General features: G+C 39.7%; 1 protein-coding gene across 1 annotated transcript in view; it reads left to right on the top strand.

Annotated features, from left to right (window-relative positions):
- The first annotated feature begins 1,791 nt into the window (after nt 1-1,791).
- The window catches only part of lrig1 (leucine-rich repeats and immunoglobulin-like domains 1), a 33,368-nt gene continuing 9,572 nt past the window's right edge, over nt 1,792-25,587 (top strand). The window contains exons 1-9 of the mRNA XM_043252092.1: nt 1,792-2,905; nt 12,793-12,864; nt 13,795-13,869; nt 18,838-18,975; nt 19,087-19,230; nt 20,635-20,778; nt 21,386-21,529; nt 22,306-22,449; nt 24,549-24,629. Coding sequence (XP_043108027.1) covers nt 2,715-2,905; nt 12,793-12,864; nt 13,795-13,869; nt 18,838-18,975; nt 19,087-19,230; nt 20,635-20,778; nt 21,386-21,529; nt 22,306-22,449; nt 24,549-24,629 — 1,133 coding nt within the window. The 5' untranslated portion in view covers nt 1,792-2,714. The remainder of the gene's footprint in view (nt 2,906-12,792; nt 12,865-13,794; nt 13,870-18,837; nt 18,976-19,086; nt 19,231-20,634; nt 20,779-21,385; nt 21,530-22,305; nt 22,450-24,548; nt 24,630-25,587) is intronic.

Below are 25,587 nucleotides of genomic sequence, written 5' to 3'. Positions count from 1 at the left end.
ATGCAACTATAATTGTCTAAAACGTGCAGCTCAGTACAGACTCATTGAATTACAGCACATTTAGACCAGTGCATATGAAACCTTTCTTCACGCCTCATCTGAAACTCAAACTGCGTTTTCTCCTTTGGGTTTAGGGATTCTCGCTTTTTAGCCAGGACTCCGAGATATGATGAGACGTGCAAGTGTCTCTGCTTCCTATTAACCCAGGCATTTCCTCGCTATAGCGCACACCCGTTAAACATCCAGAGATAGCACAACGCGCTGGCTTCGTTTCACGCCTCTCCATTTTATTGTTGACTAATAGCTTGAGCAGATGGACTCGTTATCTTTGAAGATTCCAGCACGGCCAGCGTGATAAATTGGCGCAGGCCTGCAACACACACAGGCACACTGACAGAAACCCACAAAACGCAGCTCGCGCAGATGGAGCGCGTCCCTTCCAACCTCGAATTATCTACCGTTTAAAAACTGTGGTTCAGGCCCGCTTCACCTCACTCTCTCTTCCAGAGAAGCACCAAATCCAATGTCTTCATGTGTTCCACCATCTGTCCAAAACCTCGCACATGGCTCTTTCATCTTCTTCCAGCTGTGTATGGGCCCTGGATGGAGTGTGAGCGAGAGAGAAGAGAGAACAAGAAAGAGAAGTAAGGATCTCTCATCTGATACGCACATTAGTTTACTGGCAAACTTTCTCACCACTATAACCGATCCAAAAACATCCTAGGGACGGTGTTTGCTAAAATTCTCAGGTATGTGCTGAATGAAACGTTATGTGTGAACGGGTACGGAAGTTTAAGTGGATTATTTTAATTAAATCGAAAAGAATTCATTGCTATGTTTCATAACAATACAAATAAAGTTTACACTTTAGATGATTACATGAGTCACGTGTGTAAATGCAGATTCAGTGCAAACTGAATAGTACTGATTTGAAATATTGTTACGGTACTCTTTTTCTAATTTACAAACACTACGGATACTACCCTTCAAGCACTAAACTGTGTCTCTTTATGGCTCTTTATGGTCTCTTGACACTTGTGTCACTTCCAAGTTATTTGTAAAGCAAATGATTTACAGTGGGCACACTGACAGATAAATCATACGTGAAGCCATGTCAAGACCTCTCTCAGAATAGAAAGCTAAAATACCTGAGTCAAATACCATTTGGGTTAAAGAGGACAAAATGTGGGATCACTTATTGGAATAGATACATTTATCAGCAGTATGGCTTGAAGTTTATGTCAATATTACTCGAAACTAAAGCCACTATAAGGTTACTTTTTAATTGATGCCTATTTGTCAAGGAATTCAACATGAAATAAAACGTTGTTTTTGTGCGCGACAATTAAAAAAAAATTATATTTAAAATTTTCTGTGTCAAAAACAACAAAAAAGTGAACTAGAATAAACAACTACATCAAACACAGAAAGTAAATAGTTTATTTTACTTTCCTGATTTACATATATGCTATAGGCTAGATAAAAACAACATTATATTATATCTATTATATTCACAAAGCAGATATTTAGCCATGAACATTGTCCCTTTAAGACGCGATGAGAGTGAAAGGAGGCGGAGCAGTTTCGCACTCTTGGTGGGAAAGATGGGCGGGGCTAAAGCGAGGTGACTGACAGCTGAGCCCTGGAACGTCCAAAACCCAAGCGCCTGGGCGCTCCAAAGCAGCCAGTAAGATCCGGAGTTCGGCCGTCAATCATTCTCCAAGCACCAATCGGAAAGCAAAACGAGGGAATATTTATCGCTCCCGATGTATCCAACGTGGGACGAAAGAACGTCTGGATAAAAAGAAAGTAAAGTCCGGGAGGGGGAAAAACAAGCGGTCGAAACGGTCAGAAGTGCGAGGTGAATTAGTGAATTATCGGAGTTTTCGGACCGTACAACGAGATCAAGATAAAAGCTTCCCAGTTCCTTTAAACCGCGCTCAGGGTTGATAGAGAGAGAGAGAGAGAGAGAGAGAGAGAGAGAGAGAGGGAACAAACGCGAGCCGCAAAGTTCACAACAGTCGGGCGGCTTTACTGGAACTGTTTCGCATCAAAAGTGGTTTATTATTATTCGCTCATGTGATCCAAACGCCTGCCTTCGCAGTTCGGAAACTTTACATCAAGTCCGCGAAGACGCGAGAGCCTCAAACTTTTTTGTAGGAGTACGGTTTTTCCCGAGGAAAAGTTTCGCTAAAGCGCCGGAGATCAGATTTTCTTTCAACACGCTCGCGTGGAGTTAATGGACACGACCTACTATGTTTTTACTTTTCGTTCTCATGAACCACTTTGGATCGGCGCGTTATAAAACACCGCAGACGACTTAAACTCTCCAAACTACATTTGATCCAGTGGATCTCTCTTGCCAAAACAAAGCGCCTGTCTATCTCCCATCCAGACCCCCTTTTCAACCTTTTAAGGACAACTGCATTTAGTTTTGGCTTCTGGACAAGTTTCTTGTATTGCCTCGCCGTGATTCACCTTTGATTTACTTACGTGGTGGAGCAGGGGAGTTAAAATTTTACTGTGGACCGTTTTCAAGTCCAGGACCGATGCATTGCCCAAAAACAACGCAGTATAATTTGATATTACCGTTGGGTAAACAAACAACTTAATGAAGGCGAATTACTCGGACTCTGAGAAACTCAATAGGTTCGAGCTGTCCGTTTGTGGATGAGAGAGATCAGTCGTTAAGCGCTGAGACAACTGGATACAAAATGGCGGCGTGGCTGGGACAGATGGGATCACTTTCATATCATGTGTTTTATTGGCTTTTGACGCTGGGACTGTTAATCAATTATAGCGCACCGTGTCCTCAAAACTGTACGTGTACGCTTGATACGACCGACTGCAGTCATTTAGACATTACTGGTGTCCCTCAAGACTTGCCTAAGAGCACTGTGCATCTGTAAGTATCCACGAAACTGCCCGGGCCGAACGAAATATCTATTTACAACATCGTTCTTTTCAAAACGGCATGCTTTAAGTTCTTTAACACTCTTAACTGAAGTAGTCAACGGAAGAAAATGACTTAGAAGTCACTCAATAACAAGTGTCACCTTCCATAATATATAACAATGCCTTACACTTACTTCATTCACTTTAAAGTACTGACAGAAGTTTTTCTTTCCGTTAAAATCATAAAAGGGTATTGGTTACAAGTAGTCTCTCACCTGGTTGTGGCCTGCCTGGTTATGACATGCTAGTTACTGTCACAAGTTTGGAAACTCTGACAACTCTGTTTTGGGAGGCCTGCTGATATCAGTCAAAGTCACGAAACAACGACAACAATCACTTGTTTATTTGCTGGGAGATAATTTAGACCCTTGAAACACCATATTTATAAATATTGTTAGACTATAATACTAAAGAAAGGACTTTAAAAAGGTATTCTACAGCTCTGACAGGCTTCACCTTCACTTTTTTGTTTATAAACTAGCTATAATGCAATTCAATGGTTTTGACATTAGCCTATATTTGATAGATTATAGACTGACTTATTTTTTTTATTTATAAGTGCCCTATACTAAGATGGTAGATCTGGTTAGCCATGAAGTAAGAACTGACATTTTGACATTTTATAAACTCCCATCCATATATATATTTTTAAAAGATTACAATCACAAAAACATCACACACACAAAAAAGTATAAATCTAGGTCATCTATTTTCTTATCATTTCTCCTCAGACACGACACTGAACACTTTTATAGACATAATTTTGGACGTTAGGTATTAATGTAATGTATCAGTGTGGCCTAGACAAAGTTTTTAAGGTGTTTTCAGTCTGTGTTCAAGATCACGATCATCATTTTCAAAGGGACTGATTTTACTGCCCAGTGTTATCTTTAACACCTTTACTGCATGTTTCATCATTGCAAAGATACCTGTTTTGTCTGATTTCACAAAAGCAGCTCCCCTACTGTTCTTGTCTGGTTTAAAAGATGGTTATCACGCACAAGTTTCAACACGGAAGCATCAGCTGAAGTCATGAGCCATCAATTGTGCAGTTTATTTGATCCGATTCACCATTTTTTTGTTGTTCTTTGGGTTTTATTTGGAATATATGAAGACAAAAACTTAGAGATAACTTTTTAAAGACAAGAAGCTTATTAGTTGTAAGCTAGGGTGGCTGACATAATCGTTCTTTGTCTGATAGGGCCGTGAAACATTCATTACACATGATATCAGGCTTTAGATGGGAATGATTGGGCAGGTAGCTCTGTTGGTGTTCTGCCTCAAGGACTGTCTAACCTACTGCTGAGTAATTTGACCTGGTCTGCCTGAGTGCTTTAGTCTGTGGCCCTTGACTATACCATTTAAATTCAGATCGTAATTTTAGTGGGAAGCTAATGTGACGTATTTCGGGATATTCACCGAGAAAAAATATAGGAATTAGATGGTGAAAAGTGGTCTCTGTATGACAGGTGGTTGGAGAAAAGGGTTTGAAATAAGAGTGTGTATACATCAGTGAAAAGGTAAAGTAGAATAAATCATTAACAATAAGAAAATAAATTCTATTTCGTGTTGGCGTTGACTCAGCTGCCGATCAATTTGCAGGAAGATCGGGGCGATGTTTCTTACACGTTAAGCATGAATCAGCAAGAAATAATTTATTCCATATTACACTGTTGAATTTGTATATTGATATATTAAAGTGTCTCGTTTCAAAGTAGTGTTAGAAGCGGTAAAAAGCTGCAACAGTGCTTTTATTGATAGGTTGCAACTGCCCAACAGGTGATATACATTTCCTTCTGACTTTCCTTATATGTGGTCATTAAAGCGTGACAGTTTTTAATATTCAAACCTCATTGACAGCAACAGCATTAACCCAAACAACTGGCTCCTTGTTGTTCTTAACCAGTGGCTCTTTGTCTCTCAAAAGCTTAAGGCAACTGTGGTCTATCATAATGCTGATTATTTATTCTCATTAATCCCTACAACTATCCCTATTCATATGTCGCTATTCATGTTCAGCGCTTTTGTACGCCTCTCTGGCAGTTGACAAGCAGTCAAAGCACTAGTGCTTGTGACATCCAAACCTGTTGCTTGCGTAACCACGCCGCACAAACTCGCCCAAGGAACTTCAAACTGCGTTTTAGCATTTCCATGAACTAAAAGGCATGTTCCAGCATCTTAATGTCCCTTTATCATCTGCTCTCATGTTGACAGATCCAACAGAAGCTGGATTTTAAAGTTATAGGCCAGAGATAGTTTTTTAGGTTGTCCGTCTGCAATATATCAATCAAGTGTAGAAAAAGCTTTGGTTGGAAAAACCCTGTGGACATGGCCTGAGTATAAAATCAAGCCTTAATGCCTTCCAGTTGTCCAAATAGTTTCTCCATACTGCCCATTTTTTTCTTTCTTTCATTTAATGGTTCCCCCATGGCTCGCAGAGACCTTGATGGTGAGTAGGAAGCAGCGAGGTGTTGGCATGATCAGCTCACACACGGTCCTTTGTGGATTCAAGTTAACTTTGAGATATGGGCCTTAAGACTCTATTAAGATAAAGACAGATTGAGTTATTCATGGTGAGGGTTAAAGAAATATAGTTGCCCTAAAATCTTTTTGGTAACCTTTGACTTGCATTGTATGGACACTGACAGGAGAAATTTTTGAAAATGTCTTATTTTATGTTCTACAGAAGAAAGTAAGGCATGGAAACATATGAAGATGAGTTGAAGATGAATAAATGATGACGAGTTTAATTTTTGGGTGTGCTATTCCTTCAACCTGAGTGCGGAGGAGACGTCGAATTAACTGATGAATGTTATGAGTAATCTTTACTGGCTTCACAGATGCATGACACAGTCCTCCAAACTCCCCATCTGCGAATTTGAAAAAGTTGTCTGAATTCCTTGTGAATGAAATTATTTTCTTTTCAAATGTTTCCTGCGTCTGATCCATCTGTTGTATAGAAAAATGAAGCGATTTTTGGTTTGATTATGGAAATTTATGCACGTCTTTGGCGTCTTGCATCCATCAGGACTGACCCTTTAAAATTCAAGATAAACGAGATCCGTTTTTGATTAAATAGCTATTCGATTTTTGTCTTGTTTATTCAGTGTGCTGCGAAGACCGAGGTGATGGAAACAGTTTGGCTTGATGTAACAAGCTGTATGAGTCTTACTTCTCAAAGTAAACTGCAACGACCCTTTGGTGGCCCTCCTGATTGTTTTGAAAGCAGAGGGGGTGGTGGTTGGTTTGTGTGCGCAGCCTAGGTTGCCACATGTGCGAGTGTAGTTTGGTCACCCTTTAGGTTTGGTAAACAGCCCGCCAGATTTTTCTCACCACCGCGAAGGGGGTTTGATGTGTTTTTTTTATGCATTGTGGGGGACGGCCTTTTCTTTACAGTCCCTGTCACCTGTTTTGGAGCCACTGTGTAAACTTAGAAAATTAAAGGTGCGGTGCTTCTTTGGCCAGTTCGATGTCACGGTCCATTGCTTTCCATTGATGAAATTTCTAGATCTCGATCTACTTCTCCGACCCATTGTTTATTCTTTCAACGTGTGGAAACCAGTCAGCAGTATGTCATTAGCCGTCAAACTCGTTTTGATGCTTGTTCATTTCGTTATCTGAGCAGTATGCTTTATTAATAACGTTGCTGTAGATTGGGCCCATGAAAAAAACGCAACTTGCATTTCTAGATTTTTGACAGCATAACGCATAACACATGTAAAAGCCGAACTGGTTTGCTCCAGGTGTGTGCGGTAGCCTGGAGCGGAGTTTGCTTGCGTTATCGGATTGTGAGTTAAAGGAGTGCCTTGCCGTGTTTAGCTTGGCCTGCATGGCACAGAGGTTAACGGCACCTTCCGTTAGCACTGCTCTTGAGGAGTTTCCGTGCATTCAAGGACATTTTCCCCAATTGATTTATGCCCAGGCCTTTTCCAAAATGCAAGGTTTTGCCTGTTAATGTGCATAAAACTTGAAACTAGCGATTTAATGGTGAGCTGACAGAGCGAATTTTCAGACATGCTGGTGTTTGCTATTTGGACTAGTTTAGATGTAGACGAGTGTTGTTATGTCTTGGTTAGGGGAACGGAGGCCACACTTGTACCAGAATCGAAATTCCAAAAGGATCAAACAAATATTCCAGATTCTCTTTCTGTTGAGACACATTTGAGCACCTCCTTCTCTCCCCTCCTTTGTTTAAGTGTCTACAAAGTGATGGATGAGTCATCTGTGAATTCTGTACATCTGGTAAGAGTTTAGAGATCTGGAAAAGGCATAAAAAAGAGTGAAAGAAAGAGGAGGGGTGAGAGAATTGGAGAGTAACAGGCCTTATAGAGCACCCCCAGCACATTTGGTCTGGAGACTAAAATCACCATTTAACATTCTGTGAAAGCGTCACTGACAAACTACCCCTTAACCCCATACTGCGTGTAGTTTCCAGAGGTTTTATGGCATTAAACCATAATGTACAGGCACATACATATTCTGATACATTGATATGCATATTCTGGTGATCAGGTACGTTAATGCAAAATTTCCAACTGCTTATTTCTGCATTTTTGTCTTTTTTTTTCTCTTCCTTCATTTATTTGAGCTAAATGTTGTTCATGTTTCACAGCAATGCTGCTGTCTAGTTATAATAATAGTCATATTTTTCAAATATAAAATATAATTAAAGTTTTAGTCATTATGTTGTATATTTTTATAATTATTATTTATTGTCTGTATAGTAATTATATGCCCATATAGTTAGTTTTAAATATTTTATTACATCAAGTTCAATTAAATGAAAGCAGATGTGTGCTTTGGCAACAGTTTTTGATTATATATATATATATATATATATATATATATATGAAAAAATGTGACACTGCTGGTCATACAGTCACATATGATTTGATATGTTTTATACAGTATATGATGAATATACTGCTGAAGTTGACCACGCGGTTTCCGGCTAAAGTAGTGTAGCAATTACTCCAGAGTTTTCCTTTCTGTTAAGATAATAAACCATATGCAGGGCAACTCTGTAATCTAACAATCACTTGTTCTGTTCACTTTGAAGTTTTCTGGAACAATCTGTCACAAGTTGGTCTGTAACTGTTTTACAGGATGTACTTTCACTCCCTGGGTTTTCATTTCAAAATTAATAATTATCAATTAAAAAATGTGCATATAATCAAGTGTGAGCTTGTTGAACTTTTACCTGGCATTTGTGGACTTTTTCTTACCGGCTCCTGGGCCCAATTTCTATCATCTACTTTCTTTATAATGCGTCTGGTTTGTCTTGGATTTATGCTTCATGTTTGTCTAATTTCTTTTGTTTGTTGGATTTTTTCCTCATATTTAATTTCTCCTACCGTGTAACGTTCACTTCCTGTTGATCTTTATCTCATGATCTCGACTCTAGATTCGATACTCTTGCTCCTTTTTCTGTGCTTTGTTTGGACTGTGGGCAAAAGCTCCTGGCTTCACTATCAGTGGTGTTGCCGGGCTGTAAATGGTCTTTATGGCAGGAAGCAGAGAGAAAGGAGCACAAGCTGTGCGGCTTTTGGAGAAGCAAGTGTCTGTCCGTCTGGTCTCTCGCTCTTTGCTTCGCTCAGTGCTGTGACAGAGGAGTTATTCTTTGACTAGTTTATGGCCCTCTGAAACAGGGTGCATTAAAGACGCTTCTGTCTTCCAGCTGCATCATAAAGCTCCATCATTGACATCATTTCACACTTCCAAAGACCGAAGTTCACACTCCGCTTATCAGTGATAAAGATAGATAAAGGTTGCCTCTTTGCCGTTCTACTCACAATATGGCTCTTGAGAGAAAAACTGACATAACAGAGTCCTTTTTATTGTTAATATAACAGGCAATAACTATAACGTATATTATTTCCAAAACCTTACTGAGCCAGCATGTCAGAGCTGAACATATGAACAGATCCATGTTGTTTACACTCAAATCAATGTGACTGTGTTTGAGAAAATCATATTATTTTGGTGTAAAAGCAAAAATGTTAAACATGTTATTGGGAATTTGTTTGTACTAGATGAGTTTTTTTCCCCTCTTTGGTCATTTCCTAAATGACTTTGACCTTTGTTAGGTGTGAATGTTCTCGTACCCTTGGTTTCCTGGCATAGGAAGCTGTTGGCCGCTCGCCTTCAAGTTTAATGGAAACGAGAAAAATAGACATCAATGGTTGGAGTTAAAGTTGACTTTACTAGCCTGTACTAGCGCAGTTAGATTGGAAGTCATTATTGTCATGGCTATAAAATGGTTGAATAGCATGTAGAAGTGTTGAAGCTCTCTGTTCTCACTGAAATCGAAGTGAGCTGAGCAGATGATTCGGTAATTTTTGAATATAGCATGTTAGAGTTGGAAAAGCATATTGCACTCACCTTTCCTTAAAGAGTATTTCAACTGTGCTGACTACTTTCTTAACAATCCAAAGAAAAGGGTTCTGGTTTCCTTTAAGGGTCCTGTCGTTTAAAAGAAGAGAAGAGGTGTTTGTTCATTCCAGAATAAAGACTAGTGGCTTTGTTAATGGTTTGAATCATAATAGGCATGAAACAAATAGTTTAAAAATAGGAACACAATCATATGGTCTGAGTTTGCAAATAGCCTATATGCACACAGCCATGTTTGATTAGTTGACCTGTGCTACTTTTTCCATTGATTTCTTCAGATTTCTGGCAATATTTTTAGTCTTTATATACTGTAATGTAGAAATATAACATAAAATAGAATATAAAGTGATTTCTGTAAATTAATTTAAGTTTTTATTCACCCAGTTATTTTAAGCAGATTTTTTTTTTTTTGCAATATGCCGAAAAATTCAATATCACTAAAGACCCCATGATAAAACTTAATGATTTGGTCATTTTGACATATCTGTTCAAAGAAGGGGTGGGTAATATGTTCTTGAACTTGAACTTGAATCCTGAAAAAATAATGATTTGTACAAAAAAACATTTTCAACGTAATGCGAAAGTAATGGTCTGAAGTAATGACCAACACAGGAATAAATTACATTTATTACAAATATATGATGGTTTTTACATGAAAGAAAAAACGAATCTTACCGACCCAAATATTTATATAACAGGTTTTTGTAAAATGACCCTAAACTTTTGTGCCATGGACTTAAAGCCACAAAACCATTAAAATTAAAGTTTTAAATCAGCCTCACTGGAAAACCAGAATGTTAGTTAAGCTTGTTATACGGGTACAATGACCATGAGATTTATGTCCCAAAGGTCAGCCTGAAGGTGTGAAAGTTAATGTTATCTGATAAGATAAAGCGCCTTAAACAAAGTGGAGACACTGAGAATTAAACACGGTGATTATATAAGCACTCCCATTTCCTTTTTGGCTGGTAAGGCACAGCTCGGTTCTCCAAGCACCATGAGGTCTCCATGAAGACTGGGGTGATCTAGTCCGAGCATTTTGTCTTATTGGCTGTATAGCATAACAGTAAAACATTTAAACAACTAACACTTCCCTCCACTTTATTAGCTCCACCCACTAATGACTGACAGAGCTGTTGGCAAACACATTACATCTTAGTCCAGATAATTGTGAAATGGTTTAAACCGGTATTTGGTCTCCTTTTCAGCCCTTTAAAATTCTGTAGTGGAAACTAATATGAGCATTAGTCAGTAATGGGTGTGTGAAAGACAAGATTGTCGGTTTCATTACTCTCACTCTCAACAATTTGCAGGTTGGAAACAGCTAAAGCAGATTAGCGACTAGCGTTCTACATGACTTACATTATTTTCTCGGCAGTATTCGTGCCCCCTGGCGAGCCTCTCAAAGCCTGCAATTTTTTACTTTGCTTTGGTATAATTAGGTAATTGCCTCATGGTACAGGACTGCAATTTAGCTGTGTTCACCTCTGTCAGACGATTGCCTTGAGGGCAGCTCACCCCGTGTTATTATCTCCGTCGAGCCACAGAGACATTGTGACAGTTTAGCCTGTTCAACGTAAGCAATTAAATCGCGTTCTAGTTTATGTAACTTTACCGCTTGACTAGGGACAAATTGAGCTACTAAGAGTAGCTCTTTTTTCTTTTGCTCATGCATTTTTCTGTATACAAGAAGGTATACAGCCATTGTAAATATAGTCCACGTCTGTTCTTTCTCAAGTTTGCATACGTACGGCTTCACAGTTTGCAGTTGACAGCTCAGGGTGAGAAACGGACACATTATATAGTGTGTTAGGTAATTCCGCTTCTTTACAACCAGCTGTAGCTCCACAAACCTGTCAAAATCGGCTCAACGGATGGAAGAACAGCCATCCAGTTGTTTCTTTACAAGTGCAGATGAGCTGCCGATTAAAACGTTTAACACTGCTAAGTGGAACTTGATGGGTGTGCCATTGAATCTGTTAGTCGGGGAGTTGAAGATAATCCGAAAGTCAATAACTGGTGTTTGCAGGACCAAGCTGCTTTCCAAATGGATTTTACAGGTCGAAGTGCAAAACTTACATCTGTTTAACGTAGGTCGTTAAAATAAATAAATCTATACAAAAGAAATACATATTTGCTGGAATGTTTAATTTTAATATACGTTATATATTTTATATAAATACAGCCTTGGTAAGCTGTGTTGGAGAGTAACTAATTGCATGTAATGGAGTTACATAATTTGAATACAAAATAAATGCAATTTATTGCAGTTATTGAGGAAAAAATGTGTAATTATACTAAAGTTATTTATGGAAATGTTGACAATTACAAATTGAATTGATTTCTTTTCCCAAATTATAATATATTTAACCTAAAATATGTTTAAAGAACAATCTAAAAAGAACAAGCAAAAAGAGGTGCTGAAGTCTGACATTGTGGTGGGTGTGCTTTAAAAAATAAATTTTTAAAAGGCTGATATTAATCAGTGTTGAGTGCTACTGTAAGGTTATCTCTACCTAACGTAAATGTTTAAAAATTATTATTTGTTGAAAACATTCATTAGGAATTTAGAAAAGTAATGAAATGTAATCAGTTTGCATTAATAGGGCAACTTGTAATCTGTTGCCTACTACATTTCCAAAGTCACCTTACTAACACTATTGGTGTTGATAAGGTGGGGAAAAAAACATTCAATTATATTACTGACCCCAAACATTTCAATGGTAGTTTATATTAGTCAGAGTTATGGAATAGTATGTGCTACTGAATTAAGGTTACGCAGGTTAAACAGTTAAAATCCAACCAACCTGCATTAGTTTCCTTATCTCCCTCATGTCTAAAAATATTTATAAAATTAAATTACTGCCAAGCGCTCCTGTAAAATTTCAATTCGTGCATTAAATCCCTTTTTAACCAAGTACTCTTATAAACAACGCAGAATGACTGGTGCGGCCCATATAAAAGGAAAATCTGAGCATGCTGTAGCTGAGGAGCGAAGGAAGCAACCACAGAGCTGACAGGAGCTCTATAGATCACAGCGCCATCAATCTCTGACATTTCAGCAAGGAGAGCAGGAGGCCAGCGCTCTGCCAAGCCCAGTCTGAAGCTCGCCTGAACAACGCTGAAATGAAGATGACGTCCCGCTAAAGGAGGCTGTTGATGGTCCTGATTTATGGGCCATAAGTGTCGATACGACACGTTTCACTGATGAACCGGACTGATAGATTGTCCGGTGTGTTGTTGAAAGCTGCTGCTGGCGCTGTAGATACAGCGAGGCGAGAGATTTAGGGTGCTTGAATGGGTCTGCTCATGAGGGAAATGCGATCATTTTCACGTCACCGCTTTTTACTGAAAGGGCAGAGTTTGTCGACTGTTATGAGTGCCTGAATAAAGTGTTTTAATAAATTTCCCTCTCTCTTCCCCCCCTCCCTTTCTCTGTTCACTCAGAAATCTGAGCCACAACAAGCTGGCGGCAGTCGATATGGACATCCTCTCCAATCTGCCCAACCTGAGAGAAGTGTGAGTAGAACAGCCCCGTGTCCCCAGTCCAAACCTCCTGTAGATCTGTAAATCTGTCTCTGATTAATAGTCAATTAGCACGCTAGCAACTTCTTCAAAGCTGTAACTGAATGTTCTAGGGTGTTGTTGGCCTTCACAAGGCCAGCGTTTGTTTCCAGGACAATGGTTGTCTTGATATTGATCTTAATTCGCCTTCATTCGGTTCAAATCCAGCATAAGAAGACCAGCGTAAAAAGCTATTTGTTTCAGAGTAGAAGTGCTGGTTAATGTTACGTGTAAATCCACTTCTGTACTCGACTAGAAAACATTCCCACAGCTAAAGCCCCATAGAGAGAGGCAATTGAATGAAGTACATTAAATAGTGTAATAACGTTAATTACAGCCATTAGCCACAATCGGTCATAAATCATTTTAAAGCGTGCTGTCAGTGCTATTGGATATTTAAGCACTCTTGCTAGTGGCTATTGTCCTGAAAGTGGCGGAGATTGGGAATAAAGAGGTTTGCTATTATAAGCGCCTTCCATCATCACCCGACACCAGCCACTAACCTGCGCTGTAAATATTTAATACATCGAGGGACTGTGTCTGGCCCTCAGCCAGACGGGCCTGCTTTCCCTTTCTCTCTCTCTTTCTCTCACTCTTGATGTTTCGATGGTCATTGTCAGACCCTTATGTAAATCTCTCCATCCATAAAATACATTAATTACATATTCATATATAGATAGCATTTTTGAAGTAGATTTTTAAAATGTATATATTTATATTAAATCTATTGTAATTATGTAACGGCATCTGTGTGATATCCATCTAGCTATCTATATATTGTATTTATTGTATTATAATAAATGATTTAAAATATTGATACAAATCTATTGTAAATTATGTTAAGCTATGCGTAACTTGAATTGTGTTCTGTTTTTTGCGTGACAGGAGGCTTGACCACAATGAGCTGACATCCATCCCTTCATTTGGAGACGCGGCAGCAACAGTCGTTACACTCTATTTGTAAGTGAAACGTCATTGTGCGCTCTGTGCCGGCGGCTGCTGCTGTGACGGCACTTTCTGTACTTGACACCAATTATTGGTTTGTGGGCAGTCATTTTTTTTTCAGGGTACATCTCAGGATTAGCATGTTAGCTAGGGCCTTTCCAATTGCTACTTGTATAATTTTTGGTGGCTATTAAGCGAGACAGCAAAAGTGCGCACGCCTGAAATTTCCCAATTCTTGTAAACGGTGTTTAGTGTGGCTGGCTGTGAAACTCAGACTGGTGGGACTGTCTTTACTAACCTTACCCTGGAGAATTCCTGCCTTATTTGGAGTGATCACGTGTTCGTATTTGTTTCTTGGCGGTTTAGCCAATTCCTTTCTCGGCATCCAGGTACACAGTTATGGTTTGTGAGTTTTCACTGCGTTTTAGTATTTGCTCGAGCTGCAAATATCAGTGCTGAATGGCAGGTTTGTGCTATAATATTAAAGGAGAAGTGCTTCCCCCGAACTGTTTTCGTCAAAGTATAGAAATACAGCTTCACCTTTACATTACTGTGACTTTAAATAATGTCAGACTTGTTCATGTTCGTTCTGTAGATCCCTGTTTTCAGAGCACCAGTTTGCCCGTATCTCCTTCACACCGACTGATAGCCCAGCAGTAATCTGTCTTCTGCATGGATCATGTTCCCATCTGTAATATATCTCTCCACTACCCAATGTGTCGTTCATTTGAGCGGTAAAGCGATCTGTGTCTTTATAGCGGGCAGTTGTGCTGTCATGGTGTGACCTCATTGATTTACAGTTAATCACCGTCTCCCAGAAATGATGAAAACCCTGATGACTGTTCAGTTCACTTCGCAGGATTCGAACATTTGATATTACCACGCCGAGCTGTGCTTGGAGGGTATCGGGAAAGGTTGGAATGAGGGGTGATGATCAGGGAATTTAGGTCCAAATGGAATAGTGCTTCTTTTTTTGGCCTTGGTTCGAGGCCTGTCGCTATGGAGGGCCTGCCGCATATCGGGAAGGGCTCATCTTTTTTGAGCCGCACAGCTGAATGCAGTAGAACGCCCAGCTGTAGCTGTCAATCAAGTGGTTTACTGTAAGAAAAAAAAAAGAGATAACGGGGAAGGGGGCGAGATGGGTGTTACCGTTACAGGCGTTAGGAACAGAAAGAGCGAGAGGTCTCAGTTTCCACCTGTGAGGAACACCTGACCCCGCTCCTGCCCATGGCTCTTGTTTGGAACGCCGCTCCGCTCACAGGATTCCTCCCCTCTGAGTTCACCAGCTGGAATGCTGTCGGACAGCAGCTCCCTGTGATACGGCCACAGAGCCAGCACTAAAATACTGCCGCATCTGTCACCAATGCCCCGTTTCATCTGAACTGGGAGCGACATTTAAACAGTAGCTCTGTCTTTCCCTCTCTCTGGTGAAGTGTTTAAACAGCCGCCATTCTACTAATTCTAATCATTTCCTTTGACTGCTGACAGTCATATTGTCACAGTGTGCTCTGCGGCATACGGTCTCGATCTTTATTGCTATGGCAATGCAAGCCATATAAAACAAATACACATTGAAATATAGTTCCAGTGCGTTGTGATTGTCAGCTGTTGGGGAGTGTTTGACAAATGTTACACTAGCTAGTTGTATGGTAGGGCTGGGAGGTTTATTTGGAGACAACAGCACAATTAGTTTTTTTTACATTAAACCACTTGGTTGACAAATATGTTAATATTTTCTTCATACTTTCAGTATGGTTATTTTTATTTTTAAAGAAACCAGTGCTTTACTAAAATATCCATTGAAGCTTATTAGATTAAATGTTAAAGACAAAACAAAAAGGAAAGAAAACTGGATAGGCAAATATTTATCTTTTTATGAAAATATAACAGCCAAATAAAAAGCACAATAAAATCACTGACATATTAACAATGTTGGTTAATATATGTCGCTAAGATTAATATTCTGTCCATAACATTTTGATTTAGGTGTACCTGACCTACTTGTTCATCCAAAATTTGGCAAATTCTGTGACATTCCATTTTCTACAGTAAAATCAATTTTTATGAGTAGATTCCATGATTCTGTCTGCATTTTCCACATCGTGGAAATCACAGGGCCCTAATTGTTGCTGCTTTACGGAATCATTAGTAATCAATTGTTTGGCTTTCTTGGCTAATTATATGGTTGTGCAAGACACAGTAAATTTGTTTGGAAAAACTGGTTTTATTGGCTTTTAGCCAGCTAGTAAGAGTATGGATTTATACTTTCAGAGAGACAGTTTACCAAAAAGTTAAAATGCTACCATCATTTACAATCTATGTTTTATTCATTGAGTTGGTTTGTTTTTTAATACTGAAAGTAGAAACATTAGAAAACAAAAAAAATTTTTTGGCTGACCAATCAGCAGAAAAGGGTGTTTAATTCTTGCCCATACATAGCAATTGAATATTTAAGCTGTTTATTAATTTTTCTACCCCTGAATGAAAAAGAAACATTTAGGCTGAGTTCTGCAAAAAAAAATAAATAAATTTAAAGTAATACAAGTTTGGAATTACATGATAGTGAGTAAATGATGACAGAATGTTCATCTTTTGGGTGAAAAAAGTAGACCAGTTGGTTGGACTAACTAGTCTACTTGACCATCCCAAACCATACTATCTCTACCTGATTTAATCTTTGTGTGCTCGGAACAGTCTTTTCAACTTCCTTTATTTCATCTCCTTACTTTGGAGTTCATCAAGCAGATAAGCCAATCAGTGCTGCCTAAAGAAGCTAAACTGCTAATTCTCAGTGCGGTGCAGCTTTGGATGGATTAACCAGCTAAGATATTCAGCTCCCACGCTCTCTCACAACAACAACTGATTCCGACACCATGTCTGAATCCCAGCTATAACATCTCACTTTAGCCCAAACAAGTGTAAGAAAAACAACTAAACTGCAATCAATCTACCATCGTTTTACCATCGGTTCTGTTTGTATTATCTGCTGTAGGCTAGATCCTAGATCTGAGCAGACCCAGATCCCAGCAGTACCGCTTTAAAAAACGATTTGTGGATTCAGGCCTGGGATGGCCAATGCACGAGTGTGGGCCGTTTCTCCTGTTAACGTCAGCATGTTTTTTTTGCCTGGTGAAGGTCACCAGCTGCTGACCTGCTACTCAGTGGAGTCTCAGTGCTCTGTTAGTCACAGGAACATCCTGTAGGGTGGTGAGCACAGCACTCGTCCTTATCCATACCCTCTGTCTGTTTATTCAGGTGGGACAGTGGGGGTACTCCCTCCTTTTCTCTTTCCTTCCGTCGTTCTCCCTCGCTCTTTCTTCTGTCCCTCATTCCTTGTTCTTTTTTTTCCCTCCTTCTCACAATTCCCACCCAGAATTCCAGTTAAACGGTCAACTCAGGGAGCATCTGTGTGTCGGCTGGGTCCCATCTTCACTGGGAAAGGCCTCACTGGTCTCTCAGGCTCCCACAGAACACCTGCCAGCAGACAACCAGAGCAGAAATCCCCTCTCGGTCTCTGCGGACCTTGTGTTTACTGTGAGATTTACGCAGAATCGGGAATCCGAATAAGGAGGCTTTGTTGTTCCAGCACGGACTCGTCTTTGCTGTACAGGCCTGTCTGCCTGGGCTTTGTAGGGTTTCAATAGCATTGATCGTAGTGCAGGTGCTAGGCTAGTAGGCATGATTAACTGGCCTTAAATGGAAGATTTTTATGAGGTTCTCTTTTTGAGGAACTCTCTATGAATATCTTTTATGGAGAACATTGGAATTGGAAGTTCAGTGGGTCAATCTACCAAATAGTAGGTATTACCAAATAGTAATACCAGGGAACATTGCTATATAATATTAAATGAACCATATTCAAATCCAACAGTGTTTAGGCTTCAAGTCTGTACTTGAAGCTTTCATCTAATGCAGCGTAATTTCCTTTACGCTATGTCTTATTTGATAGCAAGTTTATTAGAGGGAGATTTTCGGATTTGTTTCTTTAGTACTGTCCCATTCTCCAGTGCAGGGGTGGCTTACTTTAAAACTACCCCAAAACAAATTCCAGATGTGGAGAGCCTTGACCTCGCCATTCCTTCTGTGGCCGGCAAAAACAAGTGTGATTCTTAAGTCAGCTGCTTTCTCATGCCTCAACTCTGAAGAGAAATAAAAGCGAGGAAAAAAGGGGGAAAGGACAGAAATCCAAAGCCCCCAAGAGAGAACACTATAATTTGATTTGTCTTGACTTAGTTAAGAACTGTGCAAGGCTGATGTGACTAAACTACAAGAAAACAAAAGATTTGCAAGCAACCCTAACTGTTGATTCTGACTTTTCACTCTAAATCGGAATAAAATTTAAGTATTTTAACATCCCAAAGATTTTCAAGTCATAATATATTTAGCCCAATGTTAATCTCTTCTGTTGAATCCAAAGCTGTACTTGCAGAAACGGACATACACAGGTTTAGATGAATCTTTCATCTGACTGATATTTGTCACCATAGCTGGGTTTTTGTTTGGGATTCCAGGCTTGTATGTGTTTGTGCGTCTGCATGTGTGTGTTGACAAATCAAGTTACCGTATCAAGCCACAGTCACTTGGCACTTCTGAAGGCGTGTGTGGAAACAAACCTCCATTGGGCTTCAAAGCCCTATTGACACATTCTCTCCAAAAGAGCCTCATGTGGTTAGAGCAGCCAGCCGCCTATCAGCGCAGATATGTGGGTCAACATATGGCTTCGCATAGTTCCCTATGCACTAATAAACTGAGAAAGACTGCGATAACGTGGCTTCAGAATTATAAGCCAAGAAATCAGATCAACGATCTTAGTCTTTGTCAGGATGTTCAGTTTCTTTGCCTGATTCGTGTAGACATTAAACAATAGATTAGTATGTAATCTGTCCATAGAGTAACATGAAAACTTATTAAATACTCCTTTAAGGTTTGTACAGCTGTGTATAGAGTTAGTTATAATAGATGTGCTCTTTTATTTTCTTCTAGGCACCATAATAAAATCCGCAGACTGGAGGGGAGCCTGCTGGAGAACTTCACTTCTCTGGAGACTCTAGATCTGAGTAATAATGACATCACGGAGCTGAAAGAGCACTGCTTCCCTTCGGGGTTGCAAATCAAGGACCTGTAAGAAACCCACTTGTTCTCTCTTTCAACTAGATAGAACTGTGAACATCTGTGTTTTCATGTAACACTGTGTTCTTTCACAATGCTAAGCCTGATTCTTAATTTCTGTAGACACCTGAGCAGTAATAAGATTGTTCATCTGGAGTTTGGGGCATTTAAGAACCTCGCCGGGAGTCTGCAGATCCTCAGACTGAGCCGGAACCGACTGACCCAGCTTCCTGTTAAAGGCCTGGAGCTGCCCAAGCTCACACAACTGTGAGTTCACTTTTTTTCAGCAAGGATGCATTAACCATAAATAACTTTTTTAATTATAAATGTCTTTACTGTGACTTTTGCTTAAGTTTCATAGAAGTGGAAAACAAGTATAATGGTTTCCATAGACAGGGCCACTGTTTTCAGCTTTCATAATATGAATAAATGTTTTAGTAAATCAGTAAATTAGTATGTTTTATGAAGAATCGTGTGACACTAAAGATTAAAAATGCAGCTTTGCTTTCACAAGAATAAATTGCATTTTAAAATATACTAAGATAAATAATATATATTTTTAAAATAGTGATTTTAAAGTGAAGAAATATTTTACAATATTACCGAAAAATAAATCATACGGATGCATAGTGTGCATTCATTTTAATTATTAGGAGAGGAGCCTTAATTAATGTGGCAACATATTAAAACTTGTTTTTTTTATTTCTCTAAATGCATTCGTTGTCATTTTTTGAGCATCATGCACCATGCGCATTATTTTTAAATGAATAATAAACTCAAGAATCTAATCTTTTCCACTGGACACTTTTTGTCCAGCTATTACACAAAAACATTTTTAAAGGATGGATAAACTATTTTTAACTTCAGAGTAGCTGAGTAATTTAAACTGTATTTTAATATTCAGCAGCTTTGGAAACTAAAGTTTAAAGCACTTTCTTTGACACTGGCTTCCACATGTTATTTGAAAGATATCAGCATTCAGGATCAGAGAACCATCGGTAAACATAAGAGCAGGACAATTCTTTCTCTCTGTTGCAGATCTGTGGATCTATCTGTGCCCCGAGCGTAACCATCTGTAGCTAAGCTCTTTGTTTCTGCTCATATCAGACTTCCATCAAAAATGTGCTTTGTTCTTCAGGTGGACAGAGTGATACTGAATCTCTGTATGCATGAGGCAACAAAAGCTCATATTAAACCACACACACCTGGAGTGCATTTTAGCAACCACAAAGCCACAGCTATGTTGGTGAGCGAGAAGGATAGGTTAGTTAGTTGTGACATCAAAGAGGGATCAGAGCCTCTTTATTTAAGCTGATGGTCAGTTGGACATACGGCATGTTTACAAAAAAAAAAGATTTTTAGCAATATAAGAACCATTTTAGATTCCCCAAAGAATCTTTCAGTACAGTGTAATAGTTGGAAGGATCTTTTCCTACTAGATGGGAAACTTAAATGTTTTTTTCATTGACAAAACCAGTCATTTATTTTTCTATTTTTTAAGAAATTGATATACATAAGTAAACTGAATGATCTTTCCATTGGGTTTCCACAAATAAAGAACCGTTATTAAGATTTTATTTATTTATTATTTTATTTATTTAACTACTTTAACATTTTTGGTCGTGCTTTTAATCCATATTTTAAATGTTGTTGTTGTTGTTTTTTTTGCAGGGAGCTGAGCAGGAACAAGTTGCGGTTAATTGAAGGACTCACCTTCCAAGGTTTGAGCAGTTTAGAAGTTCTCAAGCTTCAGAGAAACAACATCAGCAAGCTGACGGATGGGGCGTTCTGGGGTCTGGCCCGGATGAGGGTTCTGTGAGTCCAAACCTTCAATGCTACAACCTCAATATTGCTGGATAAATATTAAAGGAACAGTTCAACCAAAAATGAAAATTTAGTTGTTCATTACTCACCATCATGTGGTTCCAAACCCGGAAGACGACATCTTTAGAACACAAATGAAGATATTTTTGATGAAATCTAAGAGTGATCTTGCATAGACAGTAAATAGCAAGTGAACTACCATGTTCAAGGTAGTAATGGCATCTTTACAGTAGTCCATGTGACATCAGTGGTTCACCGTAATTTTATGAAGCTACGAGAATATTTTTTGTGAGCCAAGAAAACAAAAGTATGACTTTAACAATTCTTCTCTGTGTCAGTAGCTGCCATGCATTCAGCAGAGTCATGCAGAATCCAGTGTTCTAACGTAGAAGAAACTGTTGAATAAATTATTATTATTATTATTTTTTAATGTCCTTACTACCTTACTGAGCCACATGAAGGTAATTAATGAGAGAATTTTTGGGGTAACTATCCTTTTAATATTTCCAACTACAGAACAGTTATATTACATATAAATCAAATGCACATCCACCACATTGCTCATGATAAGAGTGAACGTTTCTTTCGTCATATACAGGCACCTGGATTATAACAGTCTACGGGAGGTGAACAGCGGATCTCTTTACGGTCTGGAGTCGCTCCTGCAGCTCTATCTCTCCAACAACTCCATCTCTAACTTTAACCCTGAGGGCTGGGGCTTCTGTGAGAGACTCCGAGAACTGTGAGACATCCCTTTCTTTATCATTCTCCTTCTTCTTTATGAATAAATATTTATAGCAGATTCTTGTTTAAAAGAATAACAGTTTTACTTTGCCTAATAAAAGCATTCATTTCTTTAAACAAAATCGTACTCGCACCGAAATGTTAAATAGTAGTGTGCATGACATAAAATAGAATTCAATAGGAAATATAAAAGAGGATATCATCTTGGGTACTGTTTAAATTTGACACCAAGTAAAGACTTAATCGCATCCAGTCTTTACATTACGAGGAAGCATTTGTCCGCAGTATCACCTATTGCACTAAACACACAGCACTCCTCGTCTTGCTGTAGATAAGCTGTGTTTATCCCCTAATGTTGCACTGGATTGCCAGCTCTTAGGAGCTCAGCCTCATTTTTACTCATCCCTCTTGATTCTAGTTAAAGAAAACAGCATAATCCTCTGCGTATACGTCTGCCAAGAGATCTGTACCTGAGTGAAAGTGATCTTATCTGGGTGAATGTGTGCATACACCAGGCAGTTCTGTCAAGCGTATCGTGTCCTCCCTGTACGCCATATCTTCCTCTAGCTAACACTCTCGCTCGTTGTGGGGGTAACAAGGCTTTATTGGTAGTGCATGTTGACTGCGGTATCAGCTGAGTGGTCAGCCGTGATTTTTCAGATAGGTTTATGACACGGCTGTTATCGCAATGGGACGTCAAACTGCTGCGATAAACTTCTGCATTCTGAAAAATCAAAACCTAAATGCAATTCTCGTTTGTTTTCTTTTTTCCAGGAACTTGTCTTATAACAACCTGACCAAGCTGTCCGAGGGTGGATTTGCCAAACTGATGAATCTCATCTCCCTGCGTTTGGGTCACAATTCCGTCAGTCACATCACAGAGGGAGCGTTTAGAGGGCTTAGTTCCCTACGGACGCTGTAAGTGCCCTTACTCTGTGAGAAATCCTGTAGGATTTAGCTTGCATGTGAGAAAACTACTTGATGGTGTCAAAACTACGGCAGAGTGGTTTCCGAAATGTCATGTTCAGTTGTTGTGCGCAAACGGGCAATTGAGGTTCAAGTCCGATCTGCCCTAAACACGTTACTTTAAATGTCTACTCAAGAATTTTAAGTCATTCTGTACTATCAGATTTTTAAAGACTTTTAATGTCCAAACAAACTACAACCCAAAAGCACATCATTTCTGTTGAAATCAACTGATCCACTGCATGGATACACTCTTTTTTTTAAAAGGGTAAACAAATCAGTCATAGTTTCTTAATGAATTAATACCGCTGCAGACAAATGTGTTGATTGATTTAGTGGCATTTGCTAAAGTAGCCATAAGCTTTTAAGTCTGGTGAGAAAGTTTTCTGGTTTCTTTTGCTCATTGTTTCCTTGTTGGTTCCCACCAAAGTTGGATGCACATGTGCTCCCTGCTCAAGGCCTCCTAGAAGAAGCGACGTCTTTTTTTTTTGCACGCAGTGAAAGGCATTATGGGGGACCAGCTCTCCAGCCTGACTTCTATAGTCACACAAAGTCTCAACTGCCACTTCATGCCCCTCCCCTTTTCAATGTCTCAAAAGAGAAAAGAGAGAAGAATTCTGCCTTTACTTTCTTAGATGAAGGCTTTTTCACAGTAGGGTGACAAGCCAAGGCACAACACAGCCCTCAGCGCTGCTGGCAGTGGGCAGAGTGTAGGGGGAAGGGGCTTGTGAAGTGCAATTGTGAGGGCCTCTGTTTTCTTTTGTTCCGTCCTTTCTTTATGTCTTACTTGCTTGATTTCCTTTATATCGTTCTCTCTCTCTTCTCTTGCTCTCATCTGAGCCAGTTCTAATCTAATCATGGCCTTAGTGCCTTACTGGGGCTCCTGTTGAAAAGAAGCAGGGGAGGTTTTAATTGGTACGCGCTTCTGGCTGGGCGAGAGGAGCCCTGGTCGGGTGTGAAAGACCAGAACCAGACCATCTTTGAGCCGAGGGGGTGGGGGTCAGGCCTGGGGGCCTCCGGCCCTACTGTCATTAACAAGCCCGAGTCCATTCACAAGCAGCCAGCCAGAAAGAATAGGAAATTGGCAGCCGAGGCCAGGCATGGAGGGAAAGTAACAGAAAGAGCCAAGGGGGCGGTTGTCGGACAGGAGGGAGCGGGCACAATCCCTCCACCCTCTCACCTCAAAAAGACATTTATTCTTTTTCAGGAACAGCAATCTTTTTAATGGTGTAGAAACAAATCATGTTGAAAAGTTGTGATGCAAATACTGTGATGGTAAGATTTACCATAACATAGCATAAGTGTAAAAAAGAAAAAGAAAATGAAGCACACTTCACTACAACTAATTTGAATTAGTAAAGTTAGGCCATGTAGGCAGACTGCTGGCACTGTCTGGGCTTGTCCATGATTTGTCTGGAGTTGCATTATGCGATGTGCCCATATGACTTTACCTGCCAACACGGTTGGTGTGTTGACGGATTTAAGCGGCTGTCGGAGTGAGTATATGTGTGCAACTGTGTGAAAGAGTTGTGTTTGTGCAAAGCGCTTTCAGCTGTCATGCATTATTCATGCATTGGCCCGTGCGTTGCTGCGCTCCTTAATGTCACAATTCACAAAGAAAAGAATGTGCTCGGTTGGCAGAGAGCAAGAGAGGGAGAGAAAGCAAGAAAGAGAGTGTTGTTGGACTTTCTTGTTTTCAACCAGGTGTCCAGAGAAGCGTATGCCTGCCTTTAAACTTTACTGACCAGTTCGCAACAACACAAAAAACGAAAATGCATATAAAAATTAGACTAAAAATTAAAATACTATTCGAAATTGCCATTTAAAATTAAACCAAAATTTTTAAAAATGTATTTAGAAATTTAGTAATAAAAAAATCCTTCAAGATCCTTCAATATTAAAGATCCTTAAAACTAAAAATCACTATTCATGGAACTTTCCAGTACATTTCTTTGGAATGTTCTATGGGATGTGGGTGGAGCTTAGTAAAGGGTCAATTGTTTTATTCTCTCCGTCTTTCTTTCCTAATCTCTTTCTTTTTGTCTCCGCAGGGAGTTGGACCACAATGACATTTCTGGCACTATAGAGGACACCAATGGGGCCTTTACTGGCTTGGAAAACCTAAACAAGCTGTGAGTGTCACACGTTCTCCTTTATCTCAACCATCACTTTTCCTTCTTCACTTTAATTACTAGGTGCAACCAAGACATCCCCAGAATCCTACTTTACATTTATCATTGAATTGCATACTTCAAAATCATGCCACGCTTTGTTTATTACGTTAAATAAATGAGGAAGAGCAGGTAGCCTTAATCCTCATCTTGCACGCAGTGCAGATGTGGAAAGTAGTGGCACGTTCAATTGAATTTGAGTACTGGAGCAAACACTTTTCATCATTGACAGATAGGAGATGAGCTTTTGGCTTTGCTCTTGTGATGGAATCAGCGAGGGCGTAAAATGGGAGGCAGGCAGAGGAGGGGGTTTGTTCAGACACATCAAACGCCCCGCTCTGCGCCTTTTGTTACGGGAGCAGAGGTTCGCAAATCTGCGGAAGCCGCCTGTTGATGCACACCCCTGCCAAAAATCCTATTCACCCTTCCTGGGAATATGCGATGAAGAATTAGGGAGCGATGTGCACAACATCAAAGTCTTTTGTGCCGTTTTGTTACCCCAAGACGGAGAAGGCAGCCCACTCTAGTTTTAGTAGATTATAGATCGTCGTTTTGTTGGATATTTTGCTCGTGGATCATTTGTACGCCCTAAATCTTCCTGTCCTCGCGCACCTGCTCATGATGTCAACGGATCCACTTAGCATCTATTTCAATGGTTTCTATTTGGAACCTCAAGTTTGGTTGGAGTGAACTGCTAGAGCTTTTTGAATTATGGGGCTGGTATAGAAGCCCAGGACTCGAGACTGCCCAGAGGGTGACCTGCAGATGGGTGGTTGCTTCAGAAATGGTGGGGGGGCCGGAGGAGATGAGTGGAGGTGATGTCTTAGTCTTTCAGGAGATGACAGATGCTGTCGCACACACATAGACCATCAGTCTGCTGACAGACAAGACACGGCAGGGGCAGGGTTTTCTGGGCTGA

The sequence above is a fragment of the Puntigrus tetrazona genome, chromosome 11 (genome assembly GCF_018831695.1).
Source record: "Puntigrus tetrazona isolate hp1 chromosome 11, ASM1883169v1, whole genome shotgun sequence".
Classification (NCBI taxonomy): domain Eukaryota; kingdom Metazoa; phylum Chordata; class Actinopteri; order Cypriniformes; family Cyprinidae; genus Puntigrus; species Puntigrus tetrazona.
Note: the sequence above shows the minus strand (reverse complement) of the source record. Positions and strands in the feature narration are given on the sequence as shown.